Here is an 18,873-nt window from a genome sequence, read left to right on the forward strand (position 1 = left end):
CAGCCCCGCAGAGCTGCGGCTCGGCATCCAGTGAGAGCCCGGGCCACCAGGCAGGAGAAGGTGCCTTCGGGGCAGCACCGTGGCTGGGAAAATGCTGCTCATTAATCCAACCCCTGGGCCTTACGCAGGGACAGCTGCAGCAGAGCTGTGGCCGCCACAGGATGAGCTGGGTCACAGCGGTGGGCAGCAGCCGGGCACCGGTGGCGGTCACAGAACGGGCAGTGACACAACAGCCCATCCCGTCCCTGCACCCGCCGCGAGCCAGGTCCCAGCAAGGTCTCGGGAGTTAAAAAACCCAACCAACATCCCGCCAAAACACAGACCAAAACCTCAAACAAGGCTCTCAATGCACAACGCCGTGAGAAACGCAGCTCTCTGTCTCCGAGACACTTTTTAAAGTTTATCCAGTGTCCCCTCACCTGGATACCGAGGGACCCCCGCACGCGTGGACACTGCCATAGGACAGACCCAGCCGGGAACCAGGCAAAGGCCAGACATAAAACATGAGACATAAAAATGACAATACAATTTTATTTTGTATTTCATACAAACGGCACCCTCCCCACGTTTTGCAGCGTTAAACAGCGTTACTCACTGAGAGGGGGGGCTCCCAGCTCCTGCAGCCCCTGCGACGGCAACGGGGTGGCCTGAAGCCGGGAATCCCCATGCGCCAGGATGGGGTTGTGCGAGGCGGGTCCAGCTTTAGGCTCCTTGGGGGCAATCAAACGAGTTGATTACTCCTAAGGAAGGGTATCACGAGACAACCGTGTGGAAAAATTGGTTTGTGGGAACTTGCTTTCAAATTAAAAAGAAAAGCCCAGTGCTCCCACTGCTGTACTGGTACAGCGGCCGGGCGAGACCACCAAGGATGCCCTGTGAGTAGCCCGCTCAGGTGTTCAAAATGAGGGTAATTAAACAATTTAGGAATTTCTGAGGTGTTCCCTGTGCCAGGGCGACAGGATGCCTGGCACCCCAGCAGGACGCAACCGCCACGCAGATGGAGTCGATCGGGGACAAGAGCTGCAGAGTGAAACACAGCCCCGGCTAGCAGCGGCCGTCAGCCATGGTAAATGGGAAAAGCCCCCCTGTGCCATTCATGTCATGAGTTTTCCATTGCTCAGCCGAGCTGGATTCAGTCCTGGGTTTGGGTGAAGCCTGAGCTTTCAAGCTACAGGCACCGGAGCTCAGCCCAGCAAGGCAGGAGGTTAATGGAGGAATTCAGAACAAATGTTTCTGACAATGACACCAACCAGCTCCAAGCAGGGGCCTGCAAAGAAGGGCAGCAACTGCTTCCCACCTGGTTATTGTTAGTCTCCTCATCAGTTACGGTTGTCCCAAGTATTCCCCTTCAGATGGTCCAAACTACTGCGCAAGAAAAACAAAGCTGAGCGCTGTGATAAAAATTTCCACATTTCTTGTACTTTAACAATTAAAAATCCTGATGGCAGAAGGAGGGGAGGTGGATGTTCTGCTGCTAGCAGGACCCGGCAGAGCCAGCATCCCTCCGGCTGCGAGGCTGTACCCAGCGGGATGCAGGAGCGCGATGCAGCCCTGCGGGACAGGGCAGGAGCTGCCTAAATCCCTACCTATAAGGCACCATATAAGAAAAGGTCTAGATGTGCCCCTGTAACACCCCAAAATCCTTAGTCCCTCTGGGGTACAGCACCCGTAGGAAGAAATTGCACGCCCAGCCCCAACCGGGATAATGCTCCCGACCCTCCTCCAGTCCCGGATTTCTCAGACCCCTGTTATGGAGAGCCAGAAGGGGAAGAAGTGCTTTGGCCATCACTCCATCTCTTATTTTCTTTTCCATGGAAGAGAAGCGAGCGCAGACATTTCTTTTTCTCCCCTCCATCCTCCCTCTCTGAATTGAGGAGGAGGAAGCAGAAATAACCTCGTGGTATCAAACACACGGCTCCTACCTCTACCCGCAGCGGCACACAGCAGCTGGGTGACTCAACCCTCTCTCTCCTCCAACCACTAACGTGAAAAAAACATTTCCCCAACAAAGCAACATCCCAAGATCCTCAAAATCATTTTCCTGGCAAATAAAGCGGGCAATGGAGCTGGCGGAAAGCGCAGCCTTGGGATGGGGGTACAAATCCGCACCCGCTGCCCCTGGATGGGGGCTCGCAGCTGGGTCACCCCTCGCTCCAGTTACTTCTTTAAGGGCCTGGAGGGATTTCATCGCCGCCTCCCGCTGCGGGGCAGACCCCATGGCAGCAGTCTGGGGATCTAGAAATAAAGGACTGCAAAAATATAGCAAAAGCTGGGGAAGAAGAGTCAGAACGGCCAAAGCAGGGACAGCCGTGAGGCAGGAGCGGGGAGGTGGGAATAGCCGAGGTGGGCTCCGTGCTATTTCAGTGTCCTTTGAAGGTGCTGCTCGGGTGATTAGATGATAGAGAACAACTGGACTAGGAGTGAGGGAAGGAAGAAAAAAAGCCTCGTCGCACGCGCACTGTGGAGATCTCTCGGGGAACTCGGATCGGTCCGTGTCAGCCTCAAACTGCAGTGCCCTGATCCAGGGAATTTCACAGCGAATACTGTTTTAAGAGACCGCCCTTTCCCCGGCACATCTGCTGGGATGGGGCTGAGCTGGGGACCCCCAACCTCCGGTACCGTGTCCCAGACTCCTCGGAGGGGTCGGTTTTTAATCACCGGGGCAGCCGGAGGGCAGGAGATTAAGGTCAGGACATAGGAGTCAGCTTCTTTTGTTAAAGTGCCTTATTTTCTTTGAGCTTTTAAAACGTCTTCCTTGCTTTTTCAGAAGAAGAGAGGGGAGAAAAAAAAAAAAAAAAGGAATACTGGTTTTATATGAAACAAAGTAGAGAATTAATCAGTATTTACACAGATCTTGGATAAGGTTAAGGCACAGACTAATAACCCAACACAGCAACCCAAAAAGCGGAGTGTCAAAAAGAAGGGAAAAACCTGTTCGTATGCTTTCAACACCATCCCCCAGGAGATCCCAAGTGTAAACGGTTTTATCTAGGAAAAAGGCATTTTAACTTGGGCTTTGGTAATCGGGGTTGATTGTAGCCACATTGCGCAGCCGGCGGGGAGGACGTGGGTGGGCGCGCGGCCGCCGACCTCTCCAGAGCGCAGCCCGGGGTTTAGACGAGTTCAACCTTGGCGTTGGGATAAACAGCCACCACGTCATATCCCTCGGGGGGCTTAACCCTCTCCTTGGCGTGCGTCTCGCAGTACAGCTGCTCTTCAATGAAGAAATAGCCTCTCTGCTTCAGGTTGAGCCCACAGTCGTCGCACATGAAGCACTCGGGGTGGTAGAGCTTGTCCCGAGCTTTGACAATGGTGCCCCTGGTGAGAGACGGGGAGAGCTCGGCTGAGATGGAGAAACAAGGAGCATGAACAGCTTTTACAGCTGCCTCGAGTTAAACAGATTCAGTGAAGGGAAGCGGCGTGTCAAGGCACGCAAAGATGTTATCCTGAGTTCCCGTCCCAACGTCTCAGCCCACCCAGAGCTGCCACCCTGCTCCAGGCGTGGCTCCACCATAGAATCCCAGAATGGTTTGGGTTGGAAGGGACCTTAAAGCCCACCCAGTGCCACCCCCTGCCCTGGGCAGGGACACCTCCCACCACACCAGGCTGCTCCAAGCCCCATCCAGCCTGTCCGTATTTCCATAGGAAGGGATGCTCCATTCCCCTTTGTCCGCACCTGCCCTGTGGCACCACTCCATGGCTCAATGCCAAGCGGAGCCTCTGATGTCTACGCTCAGCTCGGACCCAAACATGGGAAGCCAGCACCCACCATGTGCCACACGCAGCCACCGCGGGTGCTGGGGCACCCACCTCAGCTCACAGCACCAGCAAGGACCCGGGGACAGGCGCCTGCCGAGCAGGCTCTCAGCCAGCATATCCGTCTGCGGCACAACGGGAATTACCACAGAGCATAAATCACAACACAAGGGAGCAGAAAAAGGCCTATATTCTCTGAAATCAGACCCAAACGCCATCCCTCGCAGAGGAAATCTTCAACAAACAAACAAGAATAACCCGCAGACCTCTTCTACTTGACCCTAGAAGCGTTTCTCCTTCCATAAGGTAGTGAAAGAGTGCCAACGCCGCCAGTGCTATTCATAGTCCCCAGGCAGTTACTCTGATAAGCAGGACAGAAACCATCCCATGAATCATCCCTGTTTTGCTGCGAGATTCCCTTAAAAGGGGTAATTCAAACCGTATTCCTCAATTCCAGGTTTATATATACGGTTAGCAAAACAACAGAAAGAGATTCAAGGTATTCCGCTATGAATTCAAGGTGTTCTGCTATAAATTCGAGGTGTTCTGCTACAAATTCTAACCCGCGTGGCTGGCAGGATCTGATCCAGCCGTGTCTCCGCGTTACCGTCCCCGCCGAACCGGAGGCTCCGGGGCGATGCGACACTTACACGATGCCGTTCCCGCAGCGGGTGCACTCGGGGAGCATCTGCAGCCCGGACATGGCACCGCCAAGCTTTGACACCGGGGACTTGACGTTTCGGGGGTTGCTCAGTTTGTCGAGTTTTTCACCTGCCAAGAATTTGAAACAGACACAGATTGAAAACTCGTCCTCTTGGGGCTTTTTTTTCTTTTTCTTTTTTTTTTTCCCTTTATTTTTTCCCCCCTTAAGGAGTCAGATGAGTCTCTGCGTGTCACAACAGAACCCGCAATTTGCTTGTAAGGAAGTAAAAAGCAAGCAGTGAGACCAATTATCTCAAAAGTCACCCAGCATTCAGGTTTGCAGATGATGGCAGGACACATCACTGACCCTCTCCTCATCCTAACGAAGCACGGATTGTGGCAGAAGCCCTTGGCTGCATCAGCAGAGCATCTATCCCTGTACTGTGATAGCACCAGCTCAGTAAATACACCTTATCAAAAGGCAAAGCAGCCTTATTCTACAGATGAGAGATTAATTTGGCTGCAATACTATTTAGTGAGTTGAGAAATATAAATAGCAAAAGTCTCTGAAATGCTCCAGAAAGAAGAGTTTCTATCACACCAACACTTCAGCTGCACTTTGTAGATCCACCACCAGTGAAGGAGACAAAGATGAAGGCCTTCTGGAGAATTAGGCAAATTAAAGCAAACAATAACAGAATTACATGCATTTTTCTCCTTAGAACAATCACTTAATCTAAAATAATCTAAAACAAAACATTGTGATAGAAGATAAGGTGTTCTGGGGCACAAAGCCTCCTTTCATAAAGGTCCAATGACAGGAAAGGAAACACTGCAAATTTTGGGCATATGAACAATGTCATGGCAAAGTTTTCCATGTTGCAGCTCTTGTCCCTACAGACCATCTATCATCTGCCCTGGCGCTTCGGACAAGACAAACGCGCTTGTTGCCAACCACTGGGACACTTAAAGGCTTCCAGTATTGACTGCATGGGTTTTCATGGCTCACAACTGACTGGTCTTTTGGGAATCTATTGATCTGTGGTTTCTCTGTGATGGCCTACAGTTATAGAAAGGAAAAGCCCATGAAGAAGAACAATGTGTTTTATTCCGTTAGCTGACACAGTTTGGAAAAGCAGCAGAGGAGCTCTCGGATTCTTCATTCTTCAGCGTTGGGGCTTCCTGCACTCCCTGAGCTTCCAGAGCACTTCAGCCCACGGTCAATCTTAAACATGCGCCTAAAGCCCGCGATGCCCAGGAGGTCTCAGCAGGGTCCCGGATGCTTTCTGACCCACGTGTCCATACGCACTGTGCTAGTTTTGGAAACTTCCACCTGGATCTTGCTCTGAAGTGTCCACCACAGCTCCAGGAACATCTCTGTGTGAACTGTTAGGACCTAGAGACTAGGAGGCTGAGGGGAGACCTTATCAATCTCTACAACTCCCTGAAAGGAGGGTGTAGCCAGTGGGGGTCGGTCTCTGCTCCCAAGAAACAGGTGATAGGACAAGAGGAAACGGCCTCAAGTTGCACCAGGGGAGGTTTAGGATGGATATTAGGAAAAATTCCTTCACTGAAAGGGTTATCAAGCATTGGAACAGGCTGCCCAGGGAAGGGGCTGAGGCACCATCCCTGGAGGTATTTAAAAGCCGGGCAGACGTGGTGCTTAGAGATATGTTTTAGTGGGGCTTTTGTCAGTGTTAGGTTGGTGGTTGGACTCGATGATCTGAAAGGTCCCTTCCAACCCAGGCAATTCTATGATTCGGTGACCTGGAACCGCTGCATCATCGCTGGTGGTTGCTCACAGATCCCGTGCAGGTTCACACGGTACATTCTGAAGGACACTGCTTGGCAGAGCTTCCCTCCACAGAGACATCCCGCTCCCCCATCCAGCTCGGCTCAGGACCAATGCTGTGCTGGGCTCGGCTGGGGCGGAGGGAGCATCCGACCCTGGCCCTCGGCATTACCCTGGGGATGCGCAGGTGTCCTCACACAGCAGAACCCATCTCAGCCATCATCTCATCTCATCTCTGACCCAGAGACCGACGCTGCCAATGGTTCTTGCCAAGCGAGTGAACACAAAAGGACTAATTTCCCACCAAAGCCCACTTTCCCAAGATACAATAGGATGTTTGGAAATGCTGAGAGCCTTGATATGTGTGTGACTGCCTGCCCAGGATGGACTGGGGCTGCTCCAACCCGGGGTGCTCCAGTGGGCTCCAGCCCAGCTTGCCTGCCGAGTCCTTCCGCTGCCTTGCTGGGAACGAACCAAAACAACTGCTGGAGCTGTTGGCTTAGCCCAGCGTGAGATACGGCGTGCTTAGACTAGACACGCTCATCTGCCAACATTTAACAGTTAAGCTGTCACTGTCTGTCAGACGGAGCGCTTGGATAAGCTGTTTAAAAGAGAGGGCGGGGGGCAGGAAAGAGATTTCACAGCAAAACCAGCCCTGCAGAGGGCTGCTTCCCATCTTCCCAAATGACGGATCATTTCCTTCTATTTACCAGCCCACCGCCTCATCGTAATTTATGGTCCTCAGCAAGGCAGCGAGATGCTGTAACTCCACAATCCCAACCATCGCCATCCTCGTTTGTGGCTGCAGGGCTCATCCGTCCTGCGCTGAGGGCACCTACGGAGACGACTGCTGTGATTCCTCCAGCCTCTGCCGATCCTTGGCACGAAGCTCCTTACAGGCATGGTACAGGGCTAGCGATGCTGAAGAAAATACAGCTCCCAGTAGAAACACCTTCCATATAAGACAGCTGGCTCCTCGGGAGAGGAGGTCTTGACTTTAAAAGGACAACGCACAGCAGGCTCGGGCCAAAATGTATAATTTTAAGCTTAGGGAAAAAGGAGCAAGGGTGGAAGCTGTAAAACAACCTAGCAGGAACACTCCTGGGGATTTAAACCACGCTGAGAAATCACAGAGCTTTATGCCAGGAGATGCTTTTCACTTAATTTCTCATCCTTTATGAAATAAACAGCATCGTAATGACTGAGGCATGAGCAAGACTGTGCCCGCAGCCGGTTACACATCCTCTCTGCCCGCTGCACAGCGCAGCTGAGAGCGAATGGGCCAGTGGAAGAGCTCTGGGAGGTGGTGGCAAGGTGACCTCTCCAGCCGTCCACCACACTGGCTGGTAGCCATCAGCATCATCTCAGCCCCAGGCTCTAAACACGCGGTGCTACATCGGTGACGGGCTGGTGCTGAGACACTGCCGGGGTGAGCAGACATCCAGGACTGGCTGGGACAGCCCCAGGGTCTGGGGACCATCCTGGCACCTCTTTGTCCTCCCCTTTTCCCGTCCTTTCCTTTCTCCCGAAGGGCAGCGCTGGGTTTCTCCCACCCCAGGGCCATGGGATGCAAGGGGAGGCAGCAGCAAACCAGCAAAGCTTGTTTTGTTCCCTTTCCCTGGCACAGAGAAGGCAGGAAGGCAGCAGCGTTATTAATTGGGATTACCACAGTCACTTCCTATTTGCTTCTTCCTAACGAGGAGACCTGGGGGTGCAGGAGGCACCTCACTGGGAAGGCGCTCGTTCTTGCTCTTGCTGAAGGACCTGAAGGTACAGCTGGAACTTGTAATTAACATCACTTTTCCTGCCAGCCTCAAAGGGGCTGCAATATTTACGCCCAGTGAATACTTCCAAGGCCGATCCCATCTCATGCTTTGCGGACGTGCCTAAGTACCACTGAGTAAAACTGGTAGAAACTCTTGATGCTCAGAAGTTACCCACGATCGTGGTTCTTCTTGTGAAGCAAGAAGCAATACCCTTCTAGTCAAAGAATATCCTTTGCCATCATTTATATACACAGAGGTTGAAGTGCAACAGCCCGACTTGCTGCCTCTTGCAGCTTCGTAATGAGATGTGCAGTAGCTGGTATTTTCCCATAAAATCTAAGTTCCTGGATTCACATGATTGGAGTACGAGGCTCTTGGAAGGAAGCAGAAAGAAGAGTCTTGCCCTAATGATTGTAAAGCGAAGCCTGAAAGTTTGAACATAAAAGCCCCAATGGACTTAAAGTTGAAAGGCAAATAAAAAGAAGCTGAAATGTATGGTTTGGGGATCTTATTATTTAATGCTCGGAGTTGGCTCCTGCCTGCGTTAACGACAGAGGCAGGAAGCTGTGACAGACCTGAGAAGTGAGCCAAGAGCTCCTGATCTCTATCCCTGCGTGTCTGAGGACCATCCCACGTCCTTATGCAAATGCCATTTACTTAAACAGGCCTCCGGTTCTCCACCCGTGCTCTTACACAACCGCTTTAGGCCATTGCATTTCACAAACCGTCTCAGGAAAACAGCTGCTGTGCAGAAGCTCTTTGCAAATCCAATTTTCACACGATGCTCAAGTGGCCACAAAATTTGGTAAGCCCCCAGATGCTGGCCCGAGCCTCTGCCTTGAGCATCTGAAACCCTGATTTGAAACCTGCCGCCCGGGTGTTCCCCTTCGCAGGGCGCCTGGCCCTTCCCGTGGGGCCGAGCTGCCTCAGCACCCAAGCGACGTGGCGTAAAACTATCGAGAGTGGGGGAGTTTGCAAACCCACCCCGTCAGCTCTCGCAGACAGGTCCTTTAGAGGCTTTTCAAGCTTCTGGACCTCAGCAAGGCAAAGAGAAGGAGGTTAAGTCTGCAACTCGGTGGGTGTGGGACCACAGAATGGGGTGCAGAGGGACCGAATGATGGTTGCAGCCCCGCAGCAGTGCGGTGCCGCAGCCCCGGGGAATCGCGGGGAGACCCTCTGGGTGCCAACCTCCTTACCGTTCTCACCAGCCTCCAACATGCCCTGCAAGTACCGGAAGGATCCGGACTGCTTCGGCTCCGAAACGGGTTTTTCATAATCCTGAAGCATCTTGTAGACATCTGACTCCACATCAATCCCGTTTCTGTTCCGTGGGAGAGACTTCAAGGGGTCGAGGCTTTTTTAAGGAAAAGCAAGAAAGGCTCAGGTCAAATGGAAACAGAGATTGTCAGCTCATCAGGGAGGTACTGAAACCTCCACATTCCCACAGAGTCAATTAAACACCTCTCTGTTCCCATGGGTTTCTCTGCCTGGAGGTATGTCTGTCCCAGGAACAGCCATTGATCCAGGGAAGTTGAACTTGTTCCTGTGGGGCTCCGATTAAGCAACACAGTTAGGGCTGGCCCAGTTACCAGATGCCCCCAGGAAAGAGGGCAGCTGCTTACAAGCACTGTAAATTGCTCAGCCACACATGGAATTTATGGAAAAAATGGGTAAAACAATGCATTTCATTAATTACATCGGGCCAGGGCTTCCACCCACCCCTTGTACTGCTCTCAGGGCAGTTCTGCCAGGCAGCAAATCCCCTTCCCATCCAACAAACGCCTCTACTGAAGTTAGTGTTTCTGTAGGTGACTGCATTAAAAGATACATTTGCCAGCCCCAGCCCACGGCCGAAATGGGAAAACCACACCACGGGGCTGCCCAGCCCCAAGGACGGGACACGAGAGCAGCCCCCTCGTTACCCCTGGCCACCTTCAGCACCCAGACCTGAAGCTGCTCCTTGTCCGTGTGCGCCGTGACTGGCGTACAACAGACAACAAATAGTCATTTAAACCCTTTTTCCAGTTCATTCGATACATCAAAACATGAAAAGTGTACTTGGGAATCAAAAATATTTCAGGTGCGCGTTTAGGCGTCCTGCTGAGTAGAGACGGATTCAAGTGCTGTTGTGCTTCGCTGCAGCCCCACAGCCCAGCAGGGCTTCGCGGGAAGGGGCTCCTTTTCCTTTTTAAGGAGAAGGTCATCAAGGTCATTATAAACCCAATAAAAATAGCAAGAGCCCTGAATCCCATCAGACAGCTTCACACACTTTAGCCATCATCTGACTCATTTTCTCCACCAGCATTATATTCGTACCCGCTTAGGAAAAAAATAAAAAAAAATAATAAAAAAAAGAGAAATAAAATTCACTTTCACAAACAAAGGAAAAAATAAAGCTCTGTTTCCTGGGAGTTACCCACCAGCTTCTCCTGCGGCTCCGACCTCTTGAGACAAGGGGCAGAAGTGCCGCTGCCACAGGAGGGGACCAATCCCTGTGCCTCCGGCCAGCCCAAACCCTCCCCGCGTGCCCCGAGCGCCCGCCTGCCCTGCTACAGCCCCCTCCTGCATCGATCCACACCTTTTCACTGAAAAAGGGCAGGTTTTGACCAGTCCTGCCCAATCAAGCCCAAATTCAAAAAGAATGCACTTCTGACCCAATTCCACTCAAACACCCAAGTTAATCTCCAGCCTTTTGGCTCACACACAGATAACATCAGATTTTGTTCTCCGTGGTTTTTTGTGCTGTTCTCTTCTTTCCAACTTCATTAACTTTCCTGGAGCAGCACAGGGAATAAGCTGGCTCACGGCGTCACTGAAATATGAATTCTGTGCAGGCACAGAGTTCCTGAGCTGAAAAGGAACTCTCTTCCCTCTTTGTATTTGATACAGACGTTGCTTTCTTGCAGAGTATTTTGCCAGTCTGGAGGAGCATAAATCATCAGCAGCGTAAGCTGTGCGACAGCATCCCAGCCCACAATCTGGCCTGCCTCAAAGTCCCAGTTATCCGCCCAAACCGTTCCTGGCTACACAAAAGCTTTCTCTTTCCTACGAGCGTTATTTATTTCCCAGCCTCCCGGAGAGCTGCATGGAGCAGATCTTAACATTTCTAAACATCCCGAGTTTATTGGGGTTAATTTTCTCTGTGGATCCCTCCCGCTCCCAGGCCAAGTGTTCGCTCTGGGGTCCGTGGAATTGTGATCCCCGGTCCTAGGAGGGCAAGCTTCTTCCATCCTGCCTTGAATATACACTTTGAAAAAACAGGATACTAACGTCTGTGACACTCCCTGGCATTAATCCCAGCCTCAGGACTGGATCTGATGCCGCTAATCCACCTACCCCCATCGGCAGCGGAAGGATCTTATGTGGATCTGGAAAACCAGCACCTGCACCCATCTCTGAGATAAATGGTTGAATGTTGCCTTCAGCATCATGAGCTTAAATTCAGCGTGGCAGTTGCTACATACATACGTGTGGCCATTCTGTTCCAAACTTGGCATCTCCAAAACCTCTATTTTTTTGGCTTTTTTAGATTTTTTTCCTCCCATCTGCGCTTAGCTAATGGAGCAGGAGCTGCACCCAGCATCTCTGGAGCTGTGGGAGCACCACAGCCTCAACAACCCCCACCCGAAATGGAATTTGCACCACCAGCAGCGATACCCAGAGCCTGGGCAAGGATGTCCTCCTACCTCTGGGCAGGGGCGATGTGGAGCCCGCTCAGCTGGCCCGGCAGAGCCGCCTCGGGGCCGCTGTTGGCGTAGAGCCGGGTTGGGTGGTGATGCTGCACGTTCACCATCTGCTTGGTCTCCATGGGGTTGCCCCCAGCCCCATGGGGCATCGGCCTCCTGCTCTGGGCAGGCCCGTTGTCCTGGAAGAGAAGAAAAAGCAGAAGAACCTGTGAGGTTTATAGTTTTTAGTACGATACACATGGAGAGGCTGCGTTGGGACGTGCAGTTCGCAGTAATATTTTATATGTTCTATGGAAAACAGAGATATGCAGCGGGACAAGGAAAACTCAGGCTTGACCTGCAGTTAAATCTTGCTGAATCTATGCAGCTTTCCTTGGTTTTCCACCAAACGAACTTGCCTGTTTCTCCCCAGCGAGCCGCCGCCAAGTATTCCGCATTTATTCTCCTGTAAAAGCATATTTGTTATTTCCGCAAAAGAAAGGCTGCGAGTCTGCTTCTCATTTCGCCTTACATCACTCCGAGAGCACTTAGCGCTCTCCCGACTGCGGGGCAATCGCTCCTGATTTATATTAGCAAAACGCGATAAACCCCAAGCTCTGCAGCCACGGGTACGGGCTGGGCAAGACCCGGAGCCAAGGGGCCACTCCTGGTTATTTTCCCTTATTTCCAACTACCCTCGTCCACACGCATCCCTGTTCATTTTGGGGAGGTTTTCTCCCAAAATAAGGTCAGTCCTTAACAGTGTGAGAAACGCACTGGTTTAGCTTGGGATTCATATTTTCATTGGCTTTTTAATTCCCAAGGCAAACTACGGAAATATTTTTGCCGTATGACCTCAAGTCAGGAACTCAGATGCCATTAAAACGCAAGTTTTCCATATTATTTCACCGACGTAAAACATTACCTATGTGTTTTTCCAAGGCTTTGTTCGCCAGCCCGGCACACACCCATAAATCCAACAGTACCTGCTGCTAATCTTGCCACAAACCACCCGGCTCAGCCTGGGGAGCCACCAGCACCCCCTTCCCCAGAGCGGGGCTAATTCCAGCCACCGGGAAAAGCAGCCGAAAGCTGGACCCAGCCTAAGGACACCCTGCTATTTCCAGCCACGTGGGCCAGAAACATGCCCAAACCGAGGGAAGAAATAGATGCTTCTATAAGAGGCTGTAATCTGTTTAATCTGGATTAATCTTTGGGGGCAGATCCCCCGCGATGCTGCCTTGCACCAGTTTTTCAGTAGACTGGAGCGCATGCAAAAACCAAGCAGAAAATGAAAACACCGTCCTGTGAACAAATAACAAAGTGCATATTGCGGGGCTGTGATACAAAGCTTACTTTTGACTAAAATAATCCAATAAATACTAATTGGAAACAAATGCCTATCACTGGTGCAGAGCAGAAAACACTAGTTCTCCCAAGCCTTGTGAAAACGAGCGGCTAACAGAAATAAAAACCAGATCCTGCTAGAAAAAGATCTGGAAAGTCCAATCCTTCAGTTCTTCCTAAGGCAAAACTCCCATTGATAAAAACCGGGCTTAATTAAGAACTGCAAAACAGTGCCTTTGAGGTTTTTTTTTTTTTTCTTTTTTTGCCTGCCACCAGCTGAAAAACTGCAGACTCCGACAAGCTCCTGCACTGCCACCGCCTCGGGAGCCCCCACAGCCGCCCCGAGCCCTCTCGGCGCGGCTCCTTCTGCGCCGTGCACGCACACACACGCAGGGAAAGCCGCTTCCAACAGAATAACTTCAAATTATCTATTAAAAAAGGAATTTCGCTGCCAGGAATAATGTAATTTTAACTGTTCCCCAATTTATATTCTTTGGAAAAAATAATAAATATACACATACAACCAGGCTATGGGTTTCCAGTTCCCAGATTTACATTGCGATTTCAAGGGAAATAAAGAAAACACTTTCAACTGTGATGCAGAGGGGAAAAGAAGGATCATAAACATTTCGGGGAAAAACGCAATGGGCCGTGCTGCCTGGCAGGCCATTGTGAGCTAGAGAGTTATGCTTTTAAAAAGCCATTATTGTTAATTAGCTGTGCATCAGGGCCCAGTCCTCTGCTCCTGCGGGCTCCTCGGCATCATGGACACCCCGAGCCTCACCAGGGAGCACGGCAGCTATGTCTGGCAAGAAAACCTCCCCCATCAAAGGGCCTGGAGACCATAATCTCCATGAACTTGCCTTAATCCAAGGTAGTGTGTAAAGCGTTGGCCATTCATTCCTGTTAAACTCAGCAATTTGTCCATGAAGAGCAAATGTAGCTGTAAAGCTAAAACTCATTGCTTGGGTGCTCTCCAAAAGCCATGAAAGCCAGGTGATGGGATTGGGGCGTTTCGGAGCCCTCCCTGCACTGCCGAGCTGCTCCTCATCCCTGGTCACCACCGGCTGCCGTCCCTGCAGGAGGAGGATGCTCATGGTGGTGGCATCTCACCCCTATGTCTGCTCTGCCATGCCATGAAGCCACAGGGGACCCAGCAGCATCCGTAGGGATCAACGGGCTCCTCCTGATTGACCCCACAGCGCTCCTGCTACCCCAACACCTACCAGGCCGAGACCATGGAGATGAAGCAATGGATGTCCCTCGGCCTTTTCCACCAAGTTCTTTGCAGGCTTTGGAGAGCTGTGTCTCATCTTGGGGGCAGCTAATGACTTTATGGGAAAGTATTTACCCCTCTGAGAGCACACCGGTCTTTGCCTTCCTTCTCACTCTTGTTTTCTGTGCTACAAAACTTCCCTGTTGCACAAAAGCTGTTCCTGGGACTGAGCTCCATCTCCTTTTTCTCATCCCAAAGCCTGTTTCAGCGTTTTCCCATGAGACCTCTGCAAGGCTTCGCATTGTGCAAAACATTCATGCATTCGTTCTTGGAAACCTAGAACCAGATGGATTTCTTTTCAATTCTCAAACTGAAGATTAGAAAAAAATTTCCCCCCTTCAGGACCTAATTTGCTTTTCTCTGCTGGCTTTTATTCCTGCTTTTTATGGTGTCTCTTAAATTAAGAGGGTTTGCAAACCCTTCCTAAGAGCTGGCCTGCGAAGTTTCACTGAGGAGAAGCCTTTTAGCCTACGAAACAGAAACTCACAATCTGTTTTCTCACGCTTGCCTTCTAGGACCATCAATTACGAAGCGTAACCAACCTCCTGACACGCAGCATTTGGAGCTCCTGGAGCCCAGGCCTCCCCGCTCCTGGCAAACATGATTCATGCAGCCATCCCACGCCAGATAAACAGGAGGCAGAGCTAGAAAGGAGCTGTTTGAAGTCCCGCTTCCTGGGAGCAGGTGGGTTTTGGGGTGGTTTTTTGTGCGGATGCAGTACGGGAGGGCAGCACGATGTGCAGTGAGTGCCCTTGGCCAGTGCCCATCTGGACTGACCTTCTCTGGTCATCACCTTGCCGAGGACCCCCAGCCTGTCCCTTCCTACCGGGACAAGGAACGACCAGAGGAAAAGGGATTATTTAGAGGAGAATGAACTAGAGCAAACAAAAAAGATGACCTGCCTTGGCCACCCCTTGCATGGCCCCATTAAAACCCCTCCTCCTCCTCCTCTTCCAGATACATTTATCAGCACTGCACAAGCCCAGCCCATGTCTTATCACGCACAGGTAAGGGCTGCCCTTACTGGTACAGTATTTATATCCTGACAAACTATTTCCAGCAGAAGGAAAACACGACCCGGAGGTGCAGGAGCCCAGGCGGGCGTGCAGACGTTGTGGTGGCACGTTCTTGGGTGCCAGCATTGCTTAAGATAAGAGGAAAGAGAAATTTAACTGGTTTTCGGATGCCCCCACCACACAACACAGCATCAAGAGCACAAAAGGAATGTTTTTTCCTTTTATATTTAAGGGAAAGATGCTGAATGACAGACTGTTTGGATTTAATCCTGGGAATTCCTCAAAGAGCCAGAAATAGAGAGAGCTTTTTTCCTTCCTTCCTTCTTCTACAAGCACTTACTCAACTTCTAGCAAGTCCCTACTTATTTGCAAATCTCTTTTCCCCCATATCAGCTGAAGGTATTTCATTTAGCTACAGCGGGATGGCCGGACACGGCCATGAGCATGATCAGCAAAGTAATGAAGTTCAGATGCTTTTCACAGGACATATCGTTTCCAATTTCAGGAAACGTACAGGGGAGCATTAAGAGAAGCAAGCTGAAGATTCCAACAGAAATACAAATGCACTCCATGGCTTCACCACGCAGAGCTAAGGCGGACTCTAGGTACCGAAGATGAAGACAAGCTTTGCCCGCTCGTTGCAGTTGTGCCCCTGACTCTGCTGGAGACACTTTTCGTCCCTCAGGGTTTTTAGTCAAACCTGTAATGGGACAGAAGACTCAAAAATTAAATACTTCTATCAAGATAATCACTGCTGCAGTAAGTCTTCCCATAAGTAGGAAAACATGTGGCCAACCAGGAATTTTCAAAAGGTTTGAAAATCAGTCTCAGAGTCTCAGTCCCTGTCTCTTTTGGAGAGAGTCTATCATAATTTGAAGCCACCTCCTTTTGTAGCATCAACAAAAAGCATAAATCTTTTCAGATTTTTAAAATACAAGTTTTTAAGGCGAGCGTGCAGTTTCAGCTGCCTGCTTAGCAGGAGTAACGTTGGGATGCAAAGCTGGGAAGAGTTTAACTCATGGATTTAAGCCTAAACCTGTCTTTTGGCAAGCAGAAGTCCCCCGTGCTCACCACCTCGGCCACACTCTGAAGAGCTGCAGGAGTTAATTGTCCTTCGCACTCAGAGAATATGCTCTACCAGACATGGTTTCTTAAGAGAGTTTTGGGAACTCACGTTTGTATTCTGATACACTTTGGTAAAACACATCCAACCTTACTTTTCTAAAGTTTGACTCATTTGCTGCCTCAATTTTTCTTATTCTTAAGGGGGAAAAAAAAGGATTTTTTTTTTTTCCGACATTTTGCAAAATGCCCTATTTGTCCTTCCAGCCTTTTTAAACTACAAGTCTTCACAGGTGTTAGACACAGCTTTACAGAACATCAGACTTCACGTTCTGATCCAAAGCAATTAAAGCTCATCCACTTCACAGTGTTTTAAATTAGAGTCTTAAAAGGCTAGAAGTACAAACAAAATAATTCACTTCATTTTCCAGACTATCAGACAGAGATTAAAATTGAAGATTGCTAATTTGAGAGGCCACCGTTAGCTCCTACAACCTCCATGCGAGCACCTACACCATCTGGAAGAGCTTTGAGCAATGGCAACTTTGGCACATGAGAAACCTTCCCCGGGAGCAGACCCACCAGCACAGAGCCCAACACATCTCCGGAATCACACCTTCCAGCCCCAAATCCATCTTGGAGCCCAGGCGTGCAGTGGGAGATGATCCGCAGGGACAGGACCAGCTGCCATGGGGATCACCTGCAAGATGACTATTTTCCTGAGCCAGCCCTGAGCCCCTTATAAAAACACGCCGCGTCAGACCTAAACAGAGCTGAAGGTCATTAATGGCTTGGCTCAGTCCAAAGCAGCTTTCTGTTTGATGTACTTCAGACCCACTCTCCTCCTAAATCCAGAACACCATCAGTCAGTGTCAGCCAGACATTTGCTGCCAAAATGCTGAATTAGGGAGGCGAGCGCTGCTATTTGTGCTCCAGGAGGGCAAAGCATCCTGTAGCCGTGGGTTCTCCCGGACAGGGCACCTTTTGTGAGCACTTCTGGTTACTTTTGTCCATCCTCCAGCAGCGGCAGGATAAGCCTGAGCGCTCCAGCTCCTCACTGGTGTTTGACTTCTCTTTCCCTCACTCCGGGCTCGGGGAATTGAGCCCAGCTGAGCTCCAGGAGAGCCGGCCAGCGCTTCTCCAAGTCTCTCTGCAGTACATGGCCGAAAGCTGTGTCCCTGGCTGCGGTCCCTCAGCTGCCTACCATGGAAGAGAAGAGGGCAAGACCGCATTTCTGCAGAAGGCGGTAATGCTTGTCCGTTGCTATTATCGTTATTAGGACATCATCAGAACAGCTGCCTCAATAGGTAGACCCCGAGGAAGGTCGGCTTAGAGCCATCATGGTTCCTGCCAGGATGAGCTGCAGTTTGAGACCCGTCCCCACCGTGCCTGATGTCCAACATGTCCAGACAGCCTGGTGATGGACTCCTGGCTTCTCCAACGGGAGTCGGGCACCGCTGGCTGCCCAGGGCTCAACGGGACAAGCTCAGAGCTGGCACAAGAGAAAGGGAGAGAGTACGGGCAAGGATAGTTTTAAAGCAAAGGTGCAATTTCTGCCCGTGGCTGCCTTGTCTTGACCCAAGGGGTACAGTTGGTCTTCAATGACCTGATTCTGATCTCTCCTGGCACCGGGCTTTTTGTAGGAGAGATTTTACTGCCTTCAGGGCTGCAAGTCCTCTTTCATGCAAATGCGACAAGCAATTAAGCCTGAAGACATAACCTGGCATATCCCAACAGCCTGAAGACTGACAGGCTTTAAAAACTTTAAAAATCTTTAAAAACTTTAAAAAGCCCTAGTAAGTACGATCCCACTATTTAGCTCAGCTCAGAAGATGAGCTGATAAGAAAAAAGGTGGTCTGTAGTCTGCTGAAGCTGGATGAACAGAGCGTGTGGGTTATTTTATGAGATGGATTTCAAATATTCTGCCAAGTTCCTCTTTCAGCATATACCACGGTCTGAAGAAAAACTTCATCCATCATGTCCATCTTACTACACTCCTTTCACAGTCGTCAGCTAAACACCAAATTCGTTTTTCAGATCTCACTAAGTAAGAGATCAAACCCTTGAGATCAGATGGTCTTTTAGTTAAAAGGCCGCAGCCAACATTGACGTGAAACATGACTCAAGCTGGAGCCTGGCTGAGCCCCAGCCTGCCCCAGGAGGGTCCATACTCCGGGATGGGTCGGCTGCTAGTGCACCGCGGTGAGATCTCGGGACAGGGGCTCAAAACGAGCCCCAGGGCCTCATGCCGGGTCTTGGACATGCTGGAAAACACCCGTGGGTCACGTCCCAGCGGGCAGAGGTACAGCCCCTGCAAGCATTGCTAAAGTGGTCTTGGACCCAGCAGTCAGGCTCATTTTAAGGCTCTTATTTAATGCTGCTGCAATTTCTGCTGAAACCCCTGCAAGCTACAGCAAAAGCATTATATGAAAGTCTCCATTGCCTTCGATTTAATTGCTGTTATGGCAGTGAACAGGCTGAGGAAGACGGGCTGAGAGAGTTGGGGGGTTCAGCCTGGAGAAGAGAAGGCTCCGGGGAGACCTTGGAGCC

The 18,873-nt window shown here is 50.7% G+C and overlaps 1 protein-coding gene across 1 annotated transcript in view; it reads right to left on the reverse strand.

The window, feature by feature from the left end:
• Positions 1-558: 558 nt before the first annotated feature.
• Positions 559-18,873, reverse strand: part of PDLIM4 (PDZ and LIM domain 4) — a 56,272-nt gene continuing 37,957 nt past the window's right edge. Inside the window, exons 4-7 of the mRNA XM_063349388.1 lie at positions 11,643-11,821; positions 9,153-9,310; positions 4,407-4,527; positions 559-3,318 (exon numbers count right to left, since the gene is read on the reverse strand). Of these exons, the coding sequence (XP_063205458.1) occupies positions 3,114-3,318; positions 4,407-4,527; positions 9,153-9,310; positions 11,643-11,821 (663 nt within the window). The 3' untranslated portion in view covers positions 559-3,113. The remainder of the gene's footprint in view (positions 3,319-4,406; positions 4,528-9,152; positions 9,311-11,642; positions 11,822-18,873) is intronic.

This window comes from Chroicocephalus ridibundus, chromosome 11, assembly GCF_963924245.1.
Source record: "Chroicocephalus ridibundus chromosome 11, bChrRid1.1, whole genome shotgun sequence".
Taxonomy (NCBI): Eukaryota; Metazoa; Chordata; class Aves; order Charadriiformes; family Laridae; genus Chroicocephalus; species Chroicocephalus ridibundus.